The 23,388-nt window shown below is 38.9% G+C and overlaps 1 protein-coding gene across 1 annotated transcript in view; it reads left to right on the forward strand.

The window, feature by feature from the left end:
• The window catches only part of TNIP3 (TNFAIP3 interacting protein 3), a 113,567-nt gene extending 90,804 nt beyond the window's left edge, over positions 1 to 22,763 (forward strand). The window contains exons 10-14 of the mRNA XM_061164719.1: positions 1,185 to 1,310; positions 9,496 to 9,546; positions 10,435 to 10,533; positions 13,566 to 13,626; positions 20,835 to 22,763. Of these exons, the coding sequence (XP_061020702.1) occupies positions 1,185 to 1,310; positions 9,496 to 9,546; positions 10,435 to 10,533; positions 13,566 to 13,626; positions 20,835 to 20,866 (369 nt within the window). The 3' untranslated portion in view covers positions 20,867 to 22,763. The remainder of the gene's footprint in view (positions 1 to 1,184; positions 1,311 to 9,495; positions 9,547 to 10,434; positions 10,534 to 13,565; positions 13,627 to 20,834) is intronic.
• Positions 22,764 to 23,388: the final 625 nt, after the last annotated feature.

The raw sequence follows: 23,388 nt of genomic DNA on the forward strand, positions 1-23,388 counted from the left end.
AGTTGCCTCTGGTAATTGTTTATTAATTCTACATGGATTAAACTGTATCTGTGCCTTTGGATCGCCACTCTCAACCAAAAAATAAAAAAAAAACACCAGAAAACAAAATGTCAGCTTGGCTGCGTATAGTTCCTTTGCAATGCTTTCGATGAAGAAAGGCTTGAAATTAAATATGTATATCTGCATATAGAGCTATATAAAATGTTTCTTTTTTTCCTTTCTTGCCTATTACACTTTGTTCTATTATTATTAACTTAAACTTGATAATCCTTTAGTTAAAATTTGTTGCACTGTTGGTAATGATGGTGCAATGTGATTTAGCATTAATAGACAAACATCTAACTAGTAGGTTCTCAGGTAAGTTATAATTTAAATCTAGTTTTAGAGAAATTCCTTTGCTTCATTCCTTAAGCTTCATTTGTTTTCATAACTCCACATTCTAGTCTCCAAGCCACCAATCAACACTATGCCAATTAAAACAAACAATAATTAAATCTGTTCTGGGGCAGGGTTGTTTTGATTACTTTTCGACAATATTTGGAGTACCTCTCAAGAGGCATCCCACTAAAATGTTCCTCTTTTTATGATAAACGCCCAGAGTTACTTGTAAAGGGCAACTCTGGTGAATATCCTTTAACAAAATCCCTTGCTTTCCCACATACATGAGCCTTTCGTTTTTAACTTGTGCTCAACTTATAATTTCTGTTTAGAAACTTTGACATGTCAGTATTCAGTGGCTTCGCTTAGCTACTGTCAGTAAACTGACTTAAGAATTTCAAGCAATATTTATATGTCAAAGCCTTGTTTTAGAGATGAATGATTTGCTCCAAAACAATGACACTTCACGTTGATGGAGTTGGGAGGTCAAGGTTTCCTCACGGTCATGTAATATGCAATAGAAATGTTGGTGAGGGGAAGTTTTTTCAAAATATCCATGAATTTACTTATGAATTACTGATATGTGCTCAGTGAGAAAAAAGGTGAGCAAGTGCCATTCTAAACAAACTAAAAGACAAAATTATAGTCACAGGTATCAAGATGGAGTCCCACCATAAAGAAATATTCATGAAAAGAGGACATCCATGTCTCAGATTGGACAAACCCAGACAGCATCTCTTCTGAACTCATTTAAATAGCTTAAGAGAAAAGGAAGCTAGCAGTAACAGCATGTTAATATTTCCTAGGTGCAAATATATGAAGAAGACTTCAAAAAGGAGCGATCAGACCGAGAAAGACTTAATCAAGAAAAAGAGGAGCTACAGCAAATTATTCAGACTTCTCAATCCCAGTTGAACAGGCTGAATTCTCAGGTATAAGTTCAAATAAGCTTTGCCAGTGCATATGTATTTTATATTTATTTTCTCATTAAAAAATCAAGACATTTTGGTTTCTGTTAATGGCCATTTTTTTTTTTTTTGAGAGAGATTAGCATCTGGGATGAAACCATTTGTAAACAATTTTGTAAAGAGATGAAAATGACTGGAGATTCCTTTTAACTTAAGTATATTAAGGAGTTATCCAAGAAATTGGATTCCAAAGTCTTTTACAAAATCCAATGCTTTTGATCTTTTTTCTCATAATATTTACCTTGGTAGAATGAGAGTTGGAACTAAATAGCACTGAAATTCAAAGCCGAAACACTCCAATACATTGAAGTTGTTTCTAAATTCTTACCATTTTTCTTTGAAGGACTACATTGGAATGTTCCTATCTTCCAAAAACATGCATAATGAATGTCATTTATATATATCTAGTGAGACTAAGAATTTTGTTCAGTGGGTTCCCAGATTTAATGTAACTGGAGCGCTCTCAAGGAAGCCAGATAATGTAAGCCACTTTATTAGAACAGAATATTGACTGTAAGCATGCTAAAATTAAGTGCAATAAATTTATTAAACATAGACTCAAGAAGTTGCCATAATGGGTAAATATTGATGTTAATGAGGGAAATATAGCTAACACAATTTAGGCTTAAGAAAAGAAAAGGAACCACCAAATTTTTAATTTGCAAAATTATGCAATGTGTTTCAATAAATAGGAAATCGTGAGACATGCCTGACAGCTCCATAAGCTCAAGATTCTTAGTCTCAGAGGAGGTTTTAAACTTTTTGTCATACTCTTCTTCCTAATACAAAGTAGATTGTGAATTAAATTCAGTTTCTTCTTTGACATCTTTTTTAAGGATTAACTTTAAATTCCTAATTTCACATGGAAAATTATTTGGAACAACTGTTTCCTTTCTAAGAAATTGGAAGGAATGAAATAATGGTAAAAACATAATAAAATGCTTTTTTCCAAAAGTAATTCATGCAATCTACTTTTACAACAATGGGTGAAAAATGTTCTGATTGTTCTTAGAAAATTGCTCTCAATTTTTATGTCTTACATGCAGAACTGTCTTAATTTCTTTGAACTTGTCACTGCACAGATCATTTTACTTCCTGCCATATTTTAATTTTATTCATTCTACTACATTAAATAAGATTGATGATAAGTATTTACCTAAATTGGCAATGTTCTTCCCATTATAGAAACTCTAGTACAGCTAGAAACACACAATCATCTATTTATGTTATAGACTATAATCCACAGTAATTTTCTGTATCATCTGTAATTTTTGTTTGATATCAACAAAATGAATGTGTTGTCTAATCACAGTGCTGTATAACTGTGCTTATGAACTAAAGGAGGATCTTAGTAATATGTTAAATTACCAAAATTTTCTTTATAATGATACTGCAAGCCTTTATTCTTCTCGTTTATTCAGGTAAAAGTATGATAGAGTTCACAACATGTAATAGATGGTGTAACAATCTGTGTTAAATGTATTAACAGCAGATTAAATGCCATAATATAATAGAGTACTTTTTTGAGTAGTATATCACCTGTGGTCCAAATGGACCACTTGACCAAAGGAATTTTTAGGTCAAATCAATCTGGTACTAGTTGCTTACATACCAGAGTGTATTTTCTCCTATCACTGAGGACGGTGATTCCTCCTATCACTTCCTATTGCTGCCTCCTATCATTTAAGGCAATGACTGGTAAAAAATAGTCAGTGTGGCAAAGTGAAAGATACTTAGGAGAAATCTGAGGATAAAAAAGTCTGATGTTGATGCCTGCTTTAACATTTGGTGAGGACCTTGAGTAAATATTGAACTTTTTTCTGTACTTCCTTTTCTCCATCTGTAAAATGATAAAATTGAATTAGATGATCTCTAAAATGTTTCATATAACTCCAAAACTTCTGTCTCTAAAATAAGTTGCTTAACTTCTCTCACCATATGTGTGCTAAGTCGCTTCAGTTGTGTCCGATTCTTTGTGACCCTGTGGACTGTAGCCCACCAGGCTTCTCTGTCCATGAATTCTCGAGGCAAGAATACTAGAGTGGGTTGCCATGCTTTCCTCCAAGGAATCTTCCCTACCCAAGGATCAAATCCGAGTCCCTTCAGTCTCCTGCATTAGCAGGCAGGTTCTTTACCACCACCATACTCACCTGTAAAATATGATACTTGCCTCATGACTTCACAAGGTTATTCTCAGCATTAAGTGAAAAGAAAAACAAAATCTATTCAAAAACATCCAGCCCAAGTCATGGCTCACAGGTATTTCATAAATAGTTTATTGGAAGGCAGAATTTATGATAGTTTCGTTTAGTTTTATAATTAGCCTGCCACATTCAGTGCCTCATGATATCTAATTTTGATGCTTTCTTTCGGCAAGGCATTCTGCTATATGCTGTGAAGGAACTAAAAAATAATCCATGCTATGAAAAGGCCTACAGTATAGTGAGGGGAACTCATACAGTCCATCCTCATCATTTGCAGCTTCCAATTTTGTGAATTCACCTACTCACTAAAATATATTTGTCACCCCAAAATCAATTCTTGGACCACGTTTAAGTTCATTTGTGAACTTGCACAGAGCAGCAAAATACTTGAGCCTCCTAACACACTTATTCCTTGTGGAAGTCCAAAAGGTGATGCTGCCTGCTTCTTTCAGCTCTCATACTGTAAAAAGTGTTCTTTTCATGGTCTATTTAGTGCCACATTTTTCACATTTCTGAGCTTTTTGTTGGCAATTCCATTTTTTAATGGCCCTCAAGCTAGTGCTGAAGTGCTATCCAGTGTTCCTAAGTGCAGAAAGGCTGCAAACTGCCTAATGGAGAAGATATGTGTCAGATAAGCTTCATTCAGGGATGAATATAGTGCTACTGTTTACGGATCTATAATACTTACTAAATTTCATGGCAAGTAGATGGGGAAACAATTGGAACAGTGACAGACTTTATTTTCTTCACCTCCAAACTCACTGCAAATTTCATGCAACCATGAAATTAAAAGACCCTTGCTCCTTGGAAGAAAAGCAATGACAAACCCAGGCAGCATATGAAAAAGCAGAGACATTAATTTGCCTACAAAGGTCCATATAGTCAAAGCTATGGTTTTTCCAGTAGTCATGTACAGATGTGAGAGCTGGACAATAAAAAAGTCTGAGTGCTGAAGAATTGATGCCTTTGAACTGTGGTGCTGGGAAGACTCTTGAGAATCCCTTGGACTGCAAGTATTGACAGTAGTCAATACCGAAGGAAATCAACCCTGAATATTCTTCAGAAGGACTGATGCTGAAGCTGAAGCTCCAATACTTTGGCCACCTGATGTGAAGAGTTGACTCATTGGAAAAGACCCTGATGCTGGGAAAGATTGAAGGGGGGAGGAGAAGGGGATGACAGAGGATGAGATGTTGGATGGCATCACTGACTCAGTGGATATGAGTTTGAGCAAGCTCCAGGAGATAGTGAAGGACAGGGAAGCCTGGCATGCTGCAGTCCATGGGGTCACAAAGAGTCAGCCACGACTGAGTGACTGAACACCAAATAAGGTATCTTTAACAGAAACACACATAAAACAAGATTATGTATTGATTGATTAACAAAAATGGCATGACCAGAGGCTAGTAGGAACCTAAGCCTGCATTTCCCTGGGAGCCATGATTCAGTGTTTACTACTTCAGTGTTCATGGTTACTTTATAGAATATAACTAAAAAATAAATAAATAAATGAGAAGAATATAACTGCTTTGAATCATGAGAAGACTGAACATAGTACACACTGGAGTACAAAAAGCCATGTAATAAATGTAAGACCCTATATGGGAGGACCAAAGGAGAGAATCTTTAATTCAATTTTCTGTTGATGGGCAGGGCTGTGGATTAAACATTTACTGAGCCTGGCCCCACCCATCAGCACAAGACCCAGTTTCCCACTCAGTCAGTCTCTCCCATCAGAAAGCTTCCATAAGCCTCTTATCCTTCTCCATCAGAGGGCAGACAGAATGAAAACCACAGTCACAGACAACTAACCAATCTGATCACATGGACCACAGCCATGTCTAATTCTGTGAAACTAGGAGTCATGCCCTGTAGAGCCACCCAAGACGGATGCGTCATGGTGGAGAGTTCTGACAAAACGTGGTCCACTGGAGAAGGGAATAGCAAGCCACTTCAGTATTCTTGCCTTGAGAACCCCATGAACAGTATGAAAAGGGAAAAAGATAGGACACTGAAAGATGAACTCCCCACGTTGGTAGGTGCCCAGTATGCTCCTGGAGATCAGTAGAGAAATAAATCCATGAAGAATGAAGACATGCAGCCAAAGCAACAACACCACCCAGTTGTGGATGGAAGTGAAGTGATGGAAGTAAAGTCTGATGCTGTAAAGAGCAATATTGCATAGGAACCTGGAATAGGTCCACGAATTAAGGCAAATTGGAAGTGGTCAAACAGGAGATGACAAGAGTGAACATCGACATCTTAGAAATCAGCAAACTAAAATGGAATGGAATGAGTGAATTTAACTCAGATGACCATTATATCTACTGCTGTGGGCAAGAATACCTTAGAAGAAATGGAGTAGCCATCATGGTCAAAGAGTCCAAAATGCAGTACTTGGATGCAATCTCAAAAATGAGAAAATGACCTCTATTCATTTCCAAGGCAAACCATTCAATATCACAGTAATCCAAGTCTATGCCCCGACCAGCAATGCTGAAGAAGCTGACGTTGAGTGGTCCTATGAAGACATACAAGACCTTCTAGAACTAACACCCAAAAAAGATGTCCTTTCATTATAGGGGACTGGAATGCAAAAGTAGGAAGTCAAGAAGTACCTGAAGTAACAGGCAAGTTTGGCCTTGGAGTACAGAATGAAGCAGGGCAAAGACTAATAAGAGTTTTGCCAAGAGAACACACTGGTCATAGCAAACACCCTCTTCCTCTTCCAACAACACAAGAGAAAACTCTACACATGGACATCACCAGATGGTCAATACTGAAATCAGATTGATTATATTCTTTGCAGCCAAAGATGGAGAGGCTCAATAAAGTCAGCAAAAACAAGACTGGGAGCTGACTGTGGCTCAGATCATGTACTCCTTATTGCCAAATTCAGACTTAAATTTAAGAAAGTAGGGAAAACCACTAGACCATTCAGGTATGACCTATATCAAATCCCTTACAATTATACAGTGGAAGTGAGAAATAGAATCAAGGGACTAGATCTGATGGGTCTGCTGAACAGAGACGCATCTGTTCAGACAGAGTGCCTGATGAACTATGGACAGAGGTTCGTGACATTGTACAGGAGGCAGGGATCAAGACCGTCCCCCAAAAAAAGAAATGCAAAAAGGCAAAATGGCTGTCTGAGGAGGCCTTACAAGTAGCTGAGAAAACAGAAGTGAAAGGCAAAGGAGAAAAGGAAAGATATGCCCATTTGAATGCAGAGTTCCAAAGAATAGCAAGGAGAGATAAGAAAGCCTTCCTCAGCGATCAATGCAAAGAAATAGAGGAAAACAATAGAATGGGAAAGACTAGAGATCTCTTCAAGAAAATTAGAGATGCCAAGGGAATATTTCATACAAAGATGGGCTCAATAAAGGACAGAAGTGGTATGGACCTAACAGAAGCAGAAGATATTAAGAAGCGGCAAGAATATACAGAAGAACTACACAAAAAAGATCTTCACAACCCAGATAATCACAATGGTATGATCACTCACCTAGAGCCAGACATCCTGGAATGCAAAGTCAAGTGGGCCTTAGGAACCATCACTATGAACAAAGCTAGCGGAGGTGATGGAATTCCAGTTGAGCTATTTCAAATCCTAAAAGATGATGCTGTGAAAGTGCTGCACTCAATATGCCAGAAAATTTGGAAAACTCAACAATGGCCACAGGACTCAAAAAGGTCAGTTTTCATTCCAATCCCAAAGAAAGACAGTGCCAAAGAACATTCAAACTACCACACAAAAGCACTGATCTCACATGCTAGCAAAGTAATACTCAAAATTCTCCAAGCCAGGCTTCAACAGTACATGAACCAAGAACTTCCAGATGTTGAAGCTGGATTTAGAAAAGGCAGAGGAACCAGAGATCAAATTGCCAACATCCATTGGGTCACAGACAAAGCAAGAGAGTTCCAGAAAAACATCTATTCCTGCTTTATTGACTATGCCAAAGCCTCTGACTGTGTGGATCACAACAAACTGTGGAAAATTATTAAAAACATGGGAATACCAGGCCACCTTACCTGCCTCCTGAGAAATCTGTATGCAGGTCAAGAAGCAACAGTTAGAACAGGACATGAAAGAACAGACTGGTTCCAAATTTGGAAAGGAGTACGTCAAGGCTGTATATTGTCACCCTGCTTATTTAACTTCCATGCAGAGTACATCATGAGAAACGCTGGCCTGGAAGAAGCACAAGCTGAAATCAAGATTGCCGGGAGAAATATCAATATCCTCAGATATGCAGATGACACCAGCCTTATGGCATAAAGCAAAGAAGAACTAAAGAGTCTCTTGATAAAAGTGAAAGAGGAGAGTGAAAACTTTGGATTTAAACTCAACATTCAGAAAACTAAGATCATGGCACCAGGTCTCATCACTTCATGGCAAATAGATGGGGAAACAATGGAAACAGTGACAGAGTTTATTTTGGGGGGCTCCAAAATCACTGCAGATGGTGACTGCAGCCATGAAATTAAAAGATGCTTGTTCCTCAGAGGAAAAGCTATGACCAACCTAGATAGAATATTAAAAAGCAGCGACATTACTTTGCCGACAAAGTCCATCTAGTCAAAGCTATGGTTTTTCCAGTAGTCATGTATGGATGTAGAGTTGGACTATAAAGAAAGCTGAGCACAGAATTGATGCTTTTGAACTGTGGTGTTGGAGAAGATGCTTGAGAGTCCCTTGGACTGCAAGGAGATCCAACCAGTCCATCCTAAAGGAAATCAGTCCTGGGTATTCATTGGAAGGACTGATGCTAAAGCTGAAACTCCAATACTTTGGCCACCTGATATGAAGAACTGACTCATTTGAAAAGACCCTGATGCTGGGAAAGATTGAGGGCAGGAGGAGAAGGGGATGACAGAGGATGAGATGGTTGGATGGCATCACTGACTCAATGGATATGAGTTTGAGTAGACTCCAGGTGTTGGTGATGGACAGGGAGGGCTGGCATGCTGCAGTCCATGGGGTCACAAAGAGTTGGATGGACATGACTGAGAGACTGAACTGAACTGAACTGAAAGGAGAGAATTCCATAGGTGGGACTTGGAAAGGTATCATAGGGCTCAGATGGTAAAGTATCCACCTTCAGTGCAGGAGACCTGGGCTCAGTCCCTGGGTTGGGAAGATCCTCTCAAGAGGAGAATGGCTATCCGTTCCAATATTCTTGCCTGGAAATTTCCAGGGATAGAGGAGCCTGGTGGGTTTTAGTCAATGAACTCGCAAAGAATCGGACATAACTGAGTGGCTAACACTTTCACTTCAGGGATGACAACAGCATGACTAAGGAGTGCAAGAAAAACCAGCTTTCCTTAGATGTGTCAGATGTTGGGGGAACTCAGGGGAGGTGACTCTGCCAGATGAAGTATAACAGTGTGACTTTGAACAAGTTACTCAGCATCTCATACCTCAGTGACCTCTTCTGTCAAATAGGAATAAAAATTTTAAGTGTCATTTAGGGGTATTGGAGGCTTGAATGTGAGTTTTTAAGTGTAAAGCACTTAGATCAGTGTCTGGCATGTATTAAGTGCATATGCAACTTCTAAAATTTATTGTGGAAGCTTTTGACTATACAGTTGACTGTACAATTACATTTAATAAGCAGTAGAAGCTATTTCTATACCCACATCTATGTCTATATCTGCATTCACACCTAGAGCTAAATACATCAACCTAAAACAGAATTGCAGTGGTCCCAATAATTGGGAATAACAATTTTAAAATATCCAACCTTGCAAACTTCATTTGGAAATTTCACGATAGAACCAATTTATTCCTGGAAAATCCAAAACTCAACTATTTTTATTGGCATTATTGTTATCAGGGCTTCACCCTCTGGATTTCTGAGCAGATCCCTGCCAACTGGGCCAGGAGTTGCTTTAAGACATCTGCTCTTTCTGATACACAAATGCTTTCATCTTGTCCACAGATAAAAGCTTGTCAGATGGAGAAAGAAAAACTAGAGAGGCAAGTAAAACAGGTATGTTGATCCTTACTCACAACTTTCTTGTCATGTTAGAAATGCCGAGTCTGAGTTTTACTCACATTTATTCCCCAATTAAAGGGGTCCCAATTAATTGGGTCCCAATTAAAGGCAAATTCTTGTTCTGCTACAGAGGGCCTAGGACAACTCAAGCTTTTCATTGTCAACTAAAATGTCAGTGGAGAGATAGTACTTAGGCACCAAGGCCTCTTGACCCTAACACTCAAGAAAAGCACATGCTTTACAGAATATGTTTCAACAGGATCACACACCTTAGTGTGTGTTCATGCAGATAGAAGTTTCTTCATAGACTACAAACACCTGAGAAATATATTTCCTTGATAGTTCATACAGTTGCTTACACCAACAGTGGAAAACTACATGAAAGACTTCTTCTGCCTTCTTTTGAGAAAGAATATCTTCTTGGGCATTAGAGCATTCCATTCCATTGATTCTCTAGTAGACTTAGGAATGAATATTATTTCTCTTAATTCCTAATTTCCTCTCTGGACATTAGTTACGTCATTGGAGTCTCTGGCTGAAGTTTAAGAAAATTTGTTTTGTGACTTAAATATTGGTTCTTCTTAAGTGAGGACTCTGTGAAGTTAACTCAGAAACATAAAGTTAATTCTATATACATTTTCAAGTATTTTTAGTATCTTCAACATGGAAAAATAACTATAGTTTCACTTTGAATAATTGGCCTGTGGCTTCATCTATCTCTGTATCTGCATTGACAGACCTCCTATCTTGAATTTGGATTATGCCAGATTTAGGCTAAACCTTAAGATTTCAACCAAACCTCGGGGTTGTATAAAGCAAGGGTCAGTGTGTCTCCGCAGGGGGCATCTGCTTTCGGTGAACTAACAGCACTCTTCTCCTCAGATGTATTTCCCAACCTGTAACTGCGGCTGGAATTTCCACCTGGGGAATCCATACCTACTGATGGGCCCTGGGACTGTGCAGGACCCACAGAAGCACCCAGTAAGTAGGAACTTTCATTCCAACAATTAAGTGCTTATGTCTCTAATAAGAGCTAATATTCTCTTTTGGGAGAAATGATGTCTGTCTCTGGAATACTGGCACATATTATTTTCTACATAAAGAGCCTTATTTATCTTAGCCTTTGATTTGCACAGTTACAGTGGTCAATGTACACTCTAAGTATCTTTGGAACCCTGCATCTACAGGACATATAGATATGAATACATTCACTGAAGGTATCAAATTGAGCTAAAATTCCATGAACAAGCATACCATTTGATATGGGTCATTTTTAATGACACACCTGACTCTACCAAAGAAGACATTTCTGTGTATAAAGAAAAGCAAAATGAATATAACAAAACAGTCTGGGAGATGCCTTTTTCAGTTGTAAACTTATATTCAACTACTGTGAATATGGTTACATCTGTGCAAAATAGTCTTTGACATTTTCCAATTGAAAGGGTATTCTTAAAGGATTCAAGAAAAAGTGACCCACTTAAGTTGCTTTCTATGGCTGTGTCTACCCAGGCAAAATGAAGTGAACAGTGAGGCAATTATTTGTGAGTGGAATTGATTTGAACAGTCAACCTGAATAAGTCAGACCCAAAACACCCTCCCTTTCCTTCTCAGTGGCAGTATTCCACCCACCCTCCCCCATGGTCTGGAAATTTGTCTCTATTCTCTATTTCACCTACATAGAATCATTATGCAGGAAATAAATTATGCATTTTTCTTCATTTTGGATTGGCTCAGACAGTCTCTTTTCTCTTAGTTATTATTAACCATATTTCTGATTATGCAAAGAATCTGAAACTTTAACTGGGATTTTCCTAGGAGAACAGTCAAGGAGTGCAGAGTTGCCTGAAACTTCTCACACTTTTGTATTTGAGTGTGACTCAAAAGCCCTTTTCCAAGAGAGGAGATAATTACTCTTTGGGTGGCAGCAGGATGTCAGAATTTAATGAGCATCTTATTTGACCCTGGTGTGACACAGTGCACAGATGAGAATTTGGTTCTTTTTGTGTTGCTGTTGATTGCTGCTTCTGTCTGCTCTCTCCCCTCCATTTTTTTTCTTTACCTGTTTACTTACTTTTTTCTTTTCATTAGAAATACTTCTGGGAATCTCCAAACACAGCTATCATTCTAAATTTTTTTTTCAGAATATAGAAGGAAATTAATATTTTGGGAAACATAAAGAGATAAAAATTTACTAAGGAGTTTAGTTGTCTACAGGTTAGGGAATTGGGGGGAAATGCTCTTGTGGAAGGTTAAGTAGAAAACCAATGAGTTATTCAAATTTGACTGGCAGTAAAAATGACTGTTTACTTCAAATCTTCAAGAAGGCAGAAATTCACCAACTTGAGTTTTTTTCTATCAATTATAAGCAATAAGGCAGTCCAGATCACATAAAATTGTCACCAGATAAAGGTCTGTATTTGAAACCAGACTCCAAGTCATGTAATGGCTACATTTTCAAGCAGTATTCAGTTAGACAAAATGTCAGTATAAGGATAAAAATTACAGAAACTCCTAGAGTTCATTTTAAAAGAATATTTCATGTTTCATGCTTATTTCTAAGCCTGAATTAAAGTCCATGCAGTAGTGTTTGTAAAATTATGATATATTCACCTTCTTTTGGCAGCTGTCCTAGAATATAAAACTGAGGCTCACGTCACTTATCCAGTGTTATTTGAGACATCTAAAAATAAATGAGGAGATGAAAAACAGAGATGATCTCATATCCTCTTTTAGTTTTTTCATGTACCAAAAGGAGCCAAGAGCCTAGGTGTCTGAGTGAGGGTAAAGAGGAGTCAGTCTGCCCCAGATCCAGTATTTCTTAGCGTCTTGTCAGGAATTGAAATTTTAGGCTACTTTTAGTGGTCTGGCAGCCCTGTAAAATGCTCCCTATTGGCTGGTTGTTAGAAAAAATGTTCCTGTTATTTTCAGGTGGTAATGGAATAATAGAACAAAAGCTTTATATTCACTATGTCTTGGCGAGAGAGGTAGAGGAGCAGGAAGACAGACCAGCCTCCTGGGCGGGTAAAGCTGAGACCACTCTGTTCTAAGTGGGTAAATACAAATATTCTGGCCTTGGACCTATATTTTGAAATTCAGGTCTATAGTTTATATTTTGTTTGTCTGCGCTCAGTCATGTCCGACCCTTTGCAACCCCATGGGCTGTAGCCACCAGCCTCCTCTGTCCGTGTAATTTTCCCAGCAAGAACACTGGAGTGGGTTGCCATTTCCTCTTCCAGGGGATCTTCCCAACCCAGGGATCAAACCCATATCTCCTGCATCTCCTGAATTGGCAAGCAGATTCTATACTACTTGATCCACCTGGGAAGCCCATAGTTTATATTTATTTCAACACAATTCATTTGACAGTTTTCCTGAGGTTCAATATCTAGCTGTTCTTAATTGGCGTACATCTAGGAGAAATCCCAAGAGAAGAATCCCAGTGTGCGCTGTCTTCTCACTGCCTCTCTGGTCTAAACTGCCTAGGCAACTGAGAACAGTTTCTGCAGAGGAACAGGACAAAAGGAAAGTTTTTCCTGCTTTAGCATCCTGAGCCTCTTTAAGCCATGTCTTCCTGGCTGAGATTTCTTCCTTGGACCACTGGAAAACATTCAACTTGTACACTTTTGTCTTGGTCTTCCTGTTACCTCCCTTGCGAGGGTTTTAAAAAAGAGCATTTGTTGATGATAAATTCTTTTGTTTTATTTATGGGCTATAGTAAGTTTTTACAAATGTGTTTATACTTCTGCACATATTCAAAACACATCTGTTTCAAAAAAAAAAAAAAAAGTCAGAATCCCAAATTCTGACTGAACACTAAGTGGATTTAGGAGGGAGGTGGGTAGGGAGATGGTAACAGTGATCAGGGAGATAAGAGGACAACAGGTTTGGGTAGCAACTACTTTTGCGTTGCCTGGGTAATAAAGCCACATAGGATAGCTATATCTTTAATGTGCCGCTGTGTTTGGTTTGCAGCCCATATTGCTATAATAATGTTTTATTGTTCCACACAGCCAGACTACCAGTGGTATGCCCCTGACCAGTTTCCGCCAGATGTGCAGCACAAGGCAAATGGTAAGACCACAGCTGGATTGAACATTCTTTCATGTTTACATTTTAATAGGATCTTTGGGGGGATGTTTACTCGACATGCATTCACTTGGACTTGGGGAGGATCCCCTATAAAGCTGTGTTGCATACACAACTCTAATGTGATGCGCCTGGAGTTAAATCAAACTCCTTTAGAAAAAGAAAATGCTGGAGTGCAGAAATGCATGGCTCTCAGTCCTGACTTCTGTTCCTATTCTGTCTCAGAGTCAGTATTCCATCTGGGGTTAGAGATTCCAGCAGGGCTCTGTTATAACAACAACAACAGCAAAGTTCTGTGATTCTGCTGCAAAGTTCAGACGCACATCACTCTTTCATGTTGAGGTTGCTAGACAGACGTTTCAAGTGTCACTGGCAGACAGAGAAAACCAAAAGCTCAGGGCCGTGTTCCCTAATGACTAAATGTCAGACTCCAAGTTTAGGCCAGAGTTGCCCACAACACCCACTCAAGTGTGCTGGAAAACAGTAAAAAGTCACTTGCAAAGTGCTCGAATACTCTTTTGTCTTATTTTTCTCTGGTTTGCCACGCTCCTCTTTCTTTTCAGAACCTGCTAGACATTCTGTTGCTTGATTCCCTGCTCTCGTGAGGCCACCCAGAAGTGGGCTGCATAAACTGGGCTATAATCATAATCCCACTTCTGTTCTTATCACATGCAAGCAGAAGTCAGCCATGTCTGCTACATGCTTAAAAATCCCACGTGACACACACCTGTAGCTCTTTAAGTTGTTATTATCCAGATATTGGAATCTATCTAGAAAAGCTGAAAATGAGCCATTTTCCAGTTTTAGGCCATGCTTGAAATGTTTTCTCCTTTAGTTCATATCTGAGGTCACAGGATTCTAGTTTCTAGTACAAGGAGTCCAGCATGGAGTGGAAGTAGGGGGCCAGGGATACCATATGTAGTTTCTCCTGTTGGGAACTTCACAAGTCCAGGGGCTTTTCATGGTAGTCTACATAAATGGAGCTTCCCACAGTTGTGCAGTACACAACCTTGACAACTGTACACTGAAGCAGTGGGAGTGGCAAAGGCCACAGCTGACAGTAGCATTATGGAGAAGAAAGATAAAAAGTGAGAACTCTCTAATAAAATATCTACATATTTATCAACAGACTGTAGTACTTTCTTTTTTCTTTTCTACTACTAATATAACCACTGGCTTTAATAAAGTTCTTGGGTTCAAGTCTTAATGGAGAGCTTTTAATTGAAAGGCATGCTATTAACCATAATGGTTGTTGCATAATCTCTATGTTTTTGAAATCCATTATTATACAATAGCTGAGTTGCCACCCAATTATAATTTCCCATTTTATATTATATTGATCTGGAATGAATATTGAAGATATTTTCTCTTGAGTTGGAGTTTAATCACTAGACAGCAAATTATACAGTAGAAAATTCAATAATATCATAAAGCCATTTATACATCACTATTGTATTCATCTTGGACCAATATCATAGAACCTAATAACTATATAAAACAGGAATGAATTATGATGACCTTCAGAAACTAAATAATAAGCAAATATATAGTTTTATAGTCAGTGTGTGAGACCTACTGATTTTTGTCTATTTGTTAAAAAATATAGAGCTTTGTGATGTAAAGCATGTTGTGTGACATGGTCTACAGATGCAAAATTACAATAAAAAATTAGGCTTTATTATGTAGCGACCTGAGTACTTTTAAAACATTGTTTTAATCTTCACAGCAATGCTATAAAGTGACCATTTTACAGATGAGGAAACTGATTAGGAAGATTTAGCCCTGGAATTAGATTTCAGGTATATTAAGACTTCAAAACCTGTGCTTTGAATCACATCCTATACTGCCCTTGAAAACCTACCTCTCTCACTATATTAAAAATTTTCTAAAATGATAGATATATGATAGATATAGATATATGATAGATATAATTGGATAGTTATGGGACTAGTACCTAACCCTCGATAATCTCCTCTTCCTAGGAAGTCATAGCGTGTATTATCTGTGCTTCTCATTTGACACTTAGATCGTCACAGGTAAAAGACATAGTACTAACTATGCAAGAATGTGCTTAGTCGCTCAGTTGTGTCTGACTCTTTGCAACCGCATGGACTGTAGCCCACCAGGCTCCTCTGTCCATGCGGATTCTCCAGGCAAGAATACTGGAGTGGGTTGCCATGCCCTCCTCCAGGGGATCTTCGCAAGCCAGGGATCAAACCCGGGTCTCTCACATTGGAGGCAGACTGAGCCACCAGGGAAGCCCACGTAAGAATAAGTGTGTAATAAATGTGTCATGAGCAGTCAGTGGAAACTGAAGGGACATTACCATTTGAAACCTGACCTCCATACCAACACAGCTCTGCAGCTAACTGTGGCTTGGCCATAGCAGGGGAAGGGACTGATCATGACTACAGCACCATCATAGAGAGAAACTCCTTACTTAAAAATCTACCTGCTCCTCTTCTAGTTTCCAAAGCTGATGCTATTTCCAAGGTCAAGCCAGGTCATGAGACTTGGCAGAAGCTCTGAAATCACGCTGTCACAGACATTGCATGTACCATTAATTAATTTCAGTAGGGATTCTTGTTAGTTTTTGTTTCATTTAATTGGAAAGCTCCTTTTGCTTTGTAGAGCCAACACAATTGCTCAGAATTCTTAAAATAATTTTGCGGTATTGTTTTTAAAATATAGGTTTAAAAATCTTTTTATTATAAAGATATTTCCATTGTCTCATTATATGACTGATATATTTATTCTCCACTATTCAAGAATATAGTGCTAGTCAATATGGCCTGTGTTTGGGGCCAGAAATACCAAAATTCAAGCAGTGGAAAGAAAATTGAGTAGAAAAATGAGACTCTGATTTTGATAATCTATAAACAGAAACTATTTCTGAAAATTGCTCTCAGTTTTACTCATATAATAAATACTTTAAATATTTTATTTTTAAATAAAAAAGATCCTTTTAAAAATATGGATATTTAAATTAATGTTAATTAGTACATGTGTCTTATAGATTGTCCTAGTTCTCAGTTTTTATTAATTTCCTACAACTCATGACAAATCTATTTTTCTGATCCCAATATATGTAGGATATTTTTATCTTAGCATCTTCCTTTGTGATTCCTCTTATTATAATTTAACCGGAAATAGTGACTCTGATTTTTACACATGGAGCAGTAGCCTTCTGATTTTTCAAAGGTATAGTGGGTGCAAAAGAAAGTGAAAGTGAAGTCGCTCAGCCGTGTCTGACTCTTTGTGACTTGTGGACTGTAGTTGGCCAGGTTCCTCCGTCCGTGGGATTCTCCAGGCTAGAATACTGAAGTGGGTTGTCATGCCCTCCTCCAGGGGATCTTCCTGACCCAGGGATCAAACCCAGGTCTCCCACATTACAGGCAGACTCTACCATCTGAGCCACCAGGGAATCCCAAAGTATAGTTGATCTTCCTATTGATAAATGAAGCTGGAAGGCCAATGTCAACTTTAGGACCCTCAGATTTCAATCAGCTCTGTGCCAGAACACACATGGAAAGACCTGGGCAGTGCCCCCACCCGAGCCCTCTCACCTTCCCCCGGGAGGGGTCTGGAGTGTGAATTTGAGAACAGCCTAGTGGACATATCCCAACTTCATCCATATACCCCTCACCACCCTACAAACAGAAGAGGACCACATGGGGCCTGGAAGCAGACCCAGGGTTGCCTGGCAGAGAATCTGTGGATCTGCTTGCGGGTGCTGGGGCTTGTTCTAAAGGGAGGCAGGCTCACATAGTGAAAGGGAGTCTGGCCGGCAGAGGGCCAGAGCTGGGCCCTCTGAAGAGGGGAAGGGCTCCCTGGCTGAGCATCAGGTCAGCAGGTATTTAGTACACCTGGGAGAGTCGTCGGCTCAGTTGACCCCCAGTCTTGCTCTCAGGTACAGCCGTGGTTATTTTAGAATGCTTTGGGGACTCACTGAAAAGCAAATCTTTTAGAACTAAAGATTAAAATAAAGGTTTTCAAATCTTTGAGAGTTTCCTGGCTTTCTCTCTGCATAGCATTAAGTAATGGCATTTTTCTACTTTGAAGTCCACAGATGTTAATGGGTTATAGTTTCTGTTTAAACGTGTGATTTCACAAAGAATATTTCAATCTCATTTTATCCATTATCAGAATGTTATGCAAAATGATTTCCATGTTTCCAAAACAATTATGGCGCAGTAGAGTTAGTATAACCTTGAAAACACATTGTTGACTCCTTTCTGAAATGTTATAAGGCTATGGTTTTTGACTGTATTGTATGCCAATCACTTCTGTACCTTCCAAAATTCTCATATGGTGTAGAGTTAAACTTTGTCTAATAAACTGGAGTTCAGTTCTTACATATTTGGAACCGCATGAATATAAGTGTGCAAGATTGTGTTGTAAGCAAACATCATTATTTCTTTACAATACAGAAGATCAAAGCCCAACCATTCTGACTGGCCTTTACCAATGTCAAGTAATAAGTAATTAATAGAATAATGGCTGAATTTGTTTCCTAGGGCAACCATAACAAAATACCACAAACTAGGTGTCTTATCGCATCAAAAACTTATGCTCTCACATAATTTATTCTCAGAACTAGAAGTCCAAAATCTAGGTGTTGCCAGGGTCAAGCTCCCTTCAGAGTCTGCCGGGGGCGGGGGGGGCATCCTTCCTTGCTGCTTTCAGCTTTTAGTCGTCCCAGATGTTCCCTGGTTGGGGCAGCATAACCTGAATCTGTCTCTATCTTCATGTGGCTGTCTTCCCTTTGTGTCTGTGTCTAAATTTTCCCCTTCTTATATATATAAGGACACCAGTCATATTGGATTAGGCTAATCCAGTATAGCTTTATGTTAATCTGCAAAGCCCCTATTCCCAAATAAGGACATGTTTACAGGCCAAGGACTTAAACATATCCTTTGAAGAGGGCGCAGTTCACCCTATAACACTGACTATATGCCAGAAACTACTGTAGGTGCTTTATGTTTATTATCTCATCGAAACCTTACAGCAACTGTGTGAAATGAGGACTGCCGTTGTCCTGTTTTGCGAATGTGCAGACTGAGGAGCAGAGAGATCACATGAGTTGTCGAACCCCCCCCCCCCCCCCCGTGGCTGGTGACTGGCTGGGACACAGACACGCCCCCACATTGTAACTGCTAAGCCATATTAAGTAAAATGTAATAGTATCACACTTTGCACTTATTGTATTTAAGTAAATTCTAATGGTCTGTCCTGAAAGTCAGAATCTATATTTTTCAGTTTGTGTCTTTTTGTAACTGTCTTTATATTTAAACATTACAGGTGATTTTACTTTGGTAAATGGCTTGGATTAGTTGGACTTTTTACAGTTCCCAGTTGTATGAAGAGATAACAGAACCAGTGTAAACAGTAAAAACTACTCAAGAAATGTAAGAAACAGCAGAAACTTGGAGACTATGCATTGTACAATTTTCAAAACCAATGTACAAAGCAATATTTTTCTTTTATAAAATATTTTACTTTCTTACTGAATAGAGAAGAATTGATTGAAATTTAGAGGCAGATAATGTTATGCCTGTTTCTAGAGTGATAGAAAAGAATTATAGGAAAAATGCCGCTTCACCTTTAATACTCTAAAGGTCAAAACCTATCAGTAAACTAAGTGATTTTGCTACAAGAATACTAAATAGAATGCAAAAGTACATTTACATGTACAGGAACATATGAAAATACAAGTGGTAAATATATTCCTAGACAAACATTGATCTTTATAAGCAATGAACTTTGGGATACATATATCGCTTTGAATCAGTGCTTCTGTTTTCTTTGACTATGTACCCAGGAGTAGAATTGCTGGATCATATTTAGTTCTATTTTTAGTTTTTTTGAGGAACTTCTATGCTGTTTTCCACAGCGGCTATACCAACTAGCATTCCCACCAACAGTGTCCAAGGTTTACCATTTCCCCACTTCCTTGCCAACACTGGTTATCTGTGGTCTCTTTGATGACAGTCATTTGGGCAGGTGTGAGCTGATTTCTCACTGTGGTTTTGACTTTCATTTCTTTGATGACTAATGATGTATCTTTTCATGTGCCTATTGGTCAAATGTCTGCTTCTTTGGAAAAAAGTCTATTCAGGTCTTGTGTCCATTTTCAATTGTTTTCTGTTAATGTTGAATTATATGAGCTATTTATATTTGTTAGCTTTAGCCCCGTGTTATTCAAATCATTTGCAAGTATTTTCCTCCCACTCAGTAGCTTGTCTTTTCATTTTGTTGTTAGTTTTCTTTGCTGTGCAAATGCTTTTCAGTTTAATTAAGTCTTTGCTTATTTTTGCTTTTGTTCCTTTGCCTTAGACAGATCCAAAAAATATTGCTATGATTTATGTCAAAGAAGTTCTGCCTATGTTTTCTTCTATAAGATTTGTGGTTTCCAGTGGATATTTTTTTATGTAGTGACCACAGTTCTCAGAATAATATTTCTTAAACATGAAAAAGTAACTTCTTATCTTCCTGTTACTAAAATGTTAGTTTAGCATATATTTGAAATTGCCAAATGCAGGGCAGCAAATATAAAACATTTAACATACTAAATCATTATCATCAATCAGGAAATCTCCATTTCTTGGCATTCATATTGGCATTCATGGCAATAATTCTGTTGCCATGAGTAAACTTCTTTGATTTTGTCTTCCCTAGCACTCGTTTGTGGCATTTTTTCCTGCTTCTACTAAAATTCCAAATTTTTCACATTGGTTTTCATGATACTCATTCACATCTTACCAACTCTGATCTTTTCTATGGCTTTGGCAATAATGCACCCAGTATCATATTTTTAAAGTAGTATATTTGGCAATTATCTCTTTGTGGATTGAGTACTGAACCTAATAGTAACATGTATAACTCACTTTCATAAGCAAATGCCAGAGCCACCAAAATGCCAGCAAGAACGAGAAGTAGTACAGAGCATTCCTCGTCAGGCATGATTAGAACGAGGCCACAAGTGATTTCGGGAAATAGTAAGCATGTGTCAATGATGAAAATAATAACCCTCCGTTTGCCACCTTTTGATTTCTCAGTGTAAACTTGTGGGGGCTCATGAATAAAGTATTTCTTTTCTTGCCAGCCTCAAAGTTTATGTTAGCCCTAAGCCAGAATAAGAGAAGTGAACCTTTAATTTTCAATCTGAAGCATTTTCCCGTTGGTTTTCACAGGTCTCCCCTCAGAAAAGAAAGCCAGTCAGTAGATGCGCACACCGGCAGAGGGGCACACAGGCCGGGGAGAGCTTGGCAGAGGGCCCTCGTCCCCCTGCTTGCTGGGGCTCCTGTCTCCACCGCTGCACACCCCGCCTTCACTACGGGTGCCCAGGCATGGCTCCCCTTGGCAGGAATGGAGGACGAGGCTGAGACAGCTGAGATCCTGATCGAGTCCAAGGAGCCAGAATTTACAGCCTATCACAACTTCCAGTTTCCTGGAAATGAGATCAGGCTGATGAATTATGGGTGATGCCTCGAAACTCTGTTCAGCATATTGCTGTTGGACTTTCAGAAATGATTTCATGATTTCAGCAACTCCATTTGTGATGCAGTGATATTGTGTGTTGATTTAAATGTGTTCCCTAGGGGAAAAGTTTCTGCAGTTATGAAATTTTAACACTGCTCCCATTGTTTTTATAGGGGCTTAGGTCTTTAGCCAGTTTATCTAGATGCTAATTTCATGATTGTTCACCTCAGAGAACCAATAAACAGAGTTGAAGAGGTGTATATACTTTCTTAAATGGATTCAACCTGAAGAAAATAGTAAATTTGAAACTATAAACACAAATCATTTCTTTAAGATGAGAAATTGTAAGCCTACTTCATTTTTAGGTGGACTAGATTATGAAAGATAAAATCGTAATGTGATGGTGATGGCTTTGCTGTGTACATATGTATTTAGAGAAGTTCAAAAATACATGAATTTGCAGTTAAATCTGTTTTCCTTCCTGTGTATTTGCATGCTGCTGCTAAGTCACCTCAGTCGTGTCCAACTCTATGTGACCCCATAGACGGCAGCCCATCAGGCTTCCCCTTCCCTGGGATTCTCCAGGCAAGAACACTGGAGTGGGTTGCCATTTCCTTCTCCAAAGCATGAAAGTGAAAAGCGAAAGTGAAGTCACTCAGTTGTGTCCGACTCTTAGCGACCCCATGGACTGCAGCCCACCAGGCTCCTCCTTCCATGGGGTTTTCCAGGCAAGAGCACTGGAGTGGGGTGCCATTGCCTTCTCCAGTGTATTTGCATAATTACTAACAAAAAGCGTAACTCTGTCTTCGCAAACCAATTAAAATGGAAAACAGATGTATCCAAATTTTATTGCAGTTAAATTATACAGTTACATGACAGATGTCTAAAGATTGTGCTAAGTCGCTTCAGTCGTGTCTGATTCTTTGTGACCCCATGGATTGCAGCCTGCCAGGCTCCTCTGTCCATGGGATTCTCCAGGCAAGAACACTGGAGTGTGCTGCATTTCCTCCTCCAGGGAATCTTCCCGACCCAGGGATCCAGCCCGCATCTCTTATGTCTCCTACATTGGCGGGCAGGTTCTTTACCTCTAACGCCACCTGGGAAGCCCAGAATTCAATCCTTTGAGAGCTTTTCAGCAAACACAGATCAACAATATTTACAGGTATGCTGTTTGCTTAGTGAGTCAGTCATGTCCGACTCTTTGCGACCCCATGGACTGTAGCCCAACAGGCTCCTCTGTCCATGGAGATTCTCCAGGCAAGAAAACTCGCGTGGGCTGCCATGCCCTCCTCCAAGGGATCTTCCCAACCTAGGGATTGAAACCAGGTCTCCTGAACTGCAAGAGGATTCTTTACCGTCTGAACCGTCAGGGAAGACTGCCTAAAGAATAAGCAGATTTTAAAATACTAAGTTCATCCATTTAATAATGATTCTGCTAGGACCAACTAGAGATCCTCTTTGTGAGGAGGTGTAAAGCAAGAATGTGAGGTTCGTGAATATCTGTATTTCTCTAAATATCTAAAGAAAACCAGGAGCATCTGTTGAAGCTGCAGTCAAATAAATAATCCAGAGATACACCTGGGAGTATCTAGCTCCAACTTCCAGATGTTATTCTGCTTAATTCCAGCTCAATCTTCTCTACTTCAACTTCTGAAAATACTTGAAGCTTTGTATAAGAGGAAGATTAAAGGGTCTTACAACCTCAGTCTTTGGTGGCTTAATTCTTAATGATTCTTGAGAAAGAATTATCCTTTCCGTCCTAAAGCTTTGTTTTCTCTACTTGTTAAAGAGACAAATCACTCCTGGCCAACACTTGAGTATAAGTGAATCAGAAAAACAACAGTTGCTTCCTAACATTTTGCTATATTTTTGTAAATTCCCATTTCCTTGAATTAGTAAAAAAAAGTCATTGTAATCTAACTTCCAGTACTGGACTTTGTTTGCTAACTGAGGTGTTCCCACCAGAATAAAAATTGAACATATATACAAGAAGTACTCCTTCATAGGCTTGTTATAGGTCAATTCAGCAGCAATAATACATGATTTAATTTACTGAAGACATCCTATTACCAATTAGCAAGTTGCCAAACATTGGCAAGATTGTGCAAACGCTAATGTATTGGGAGAAAATCCAGTTTAGGTGAGACCTAATTTCTTTTGAACTCCCCATGGGTGACTGCAAAAGCGCAAAGAGGGCCCTTGCTCAGCGCACTACTGCAAATCCGAGAAGACCGACTTCCACGCCCCTCACCCACAAGTCAGCCA

Source organism: Dama dama, chromosome 17, assembly GCF_033118175.1.
Source record: "Dama dama isolate Ldn47 chromosome 17, ASM3311817v1, whole genome shotgun sequence".
NCBI classification, from domain to species: Eukaryota; Metazoa; Chordata; class Mammalia; order Artiodactyla; family Cervidae; genus Dama; species Dama dama.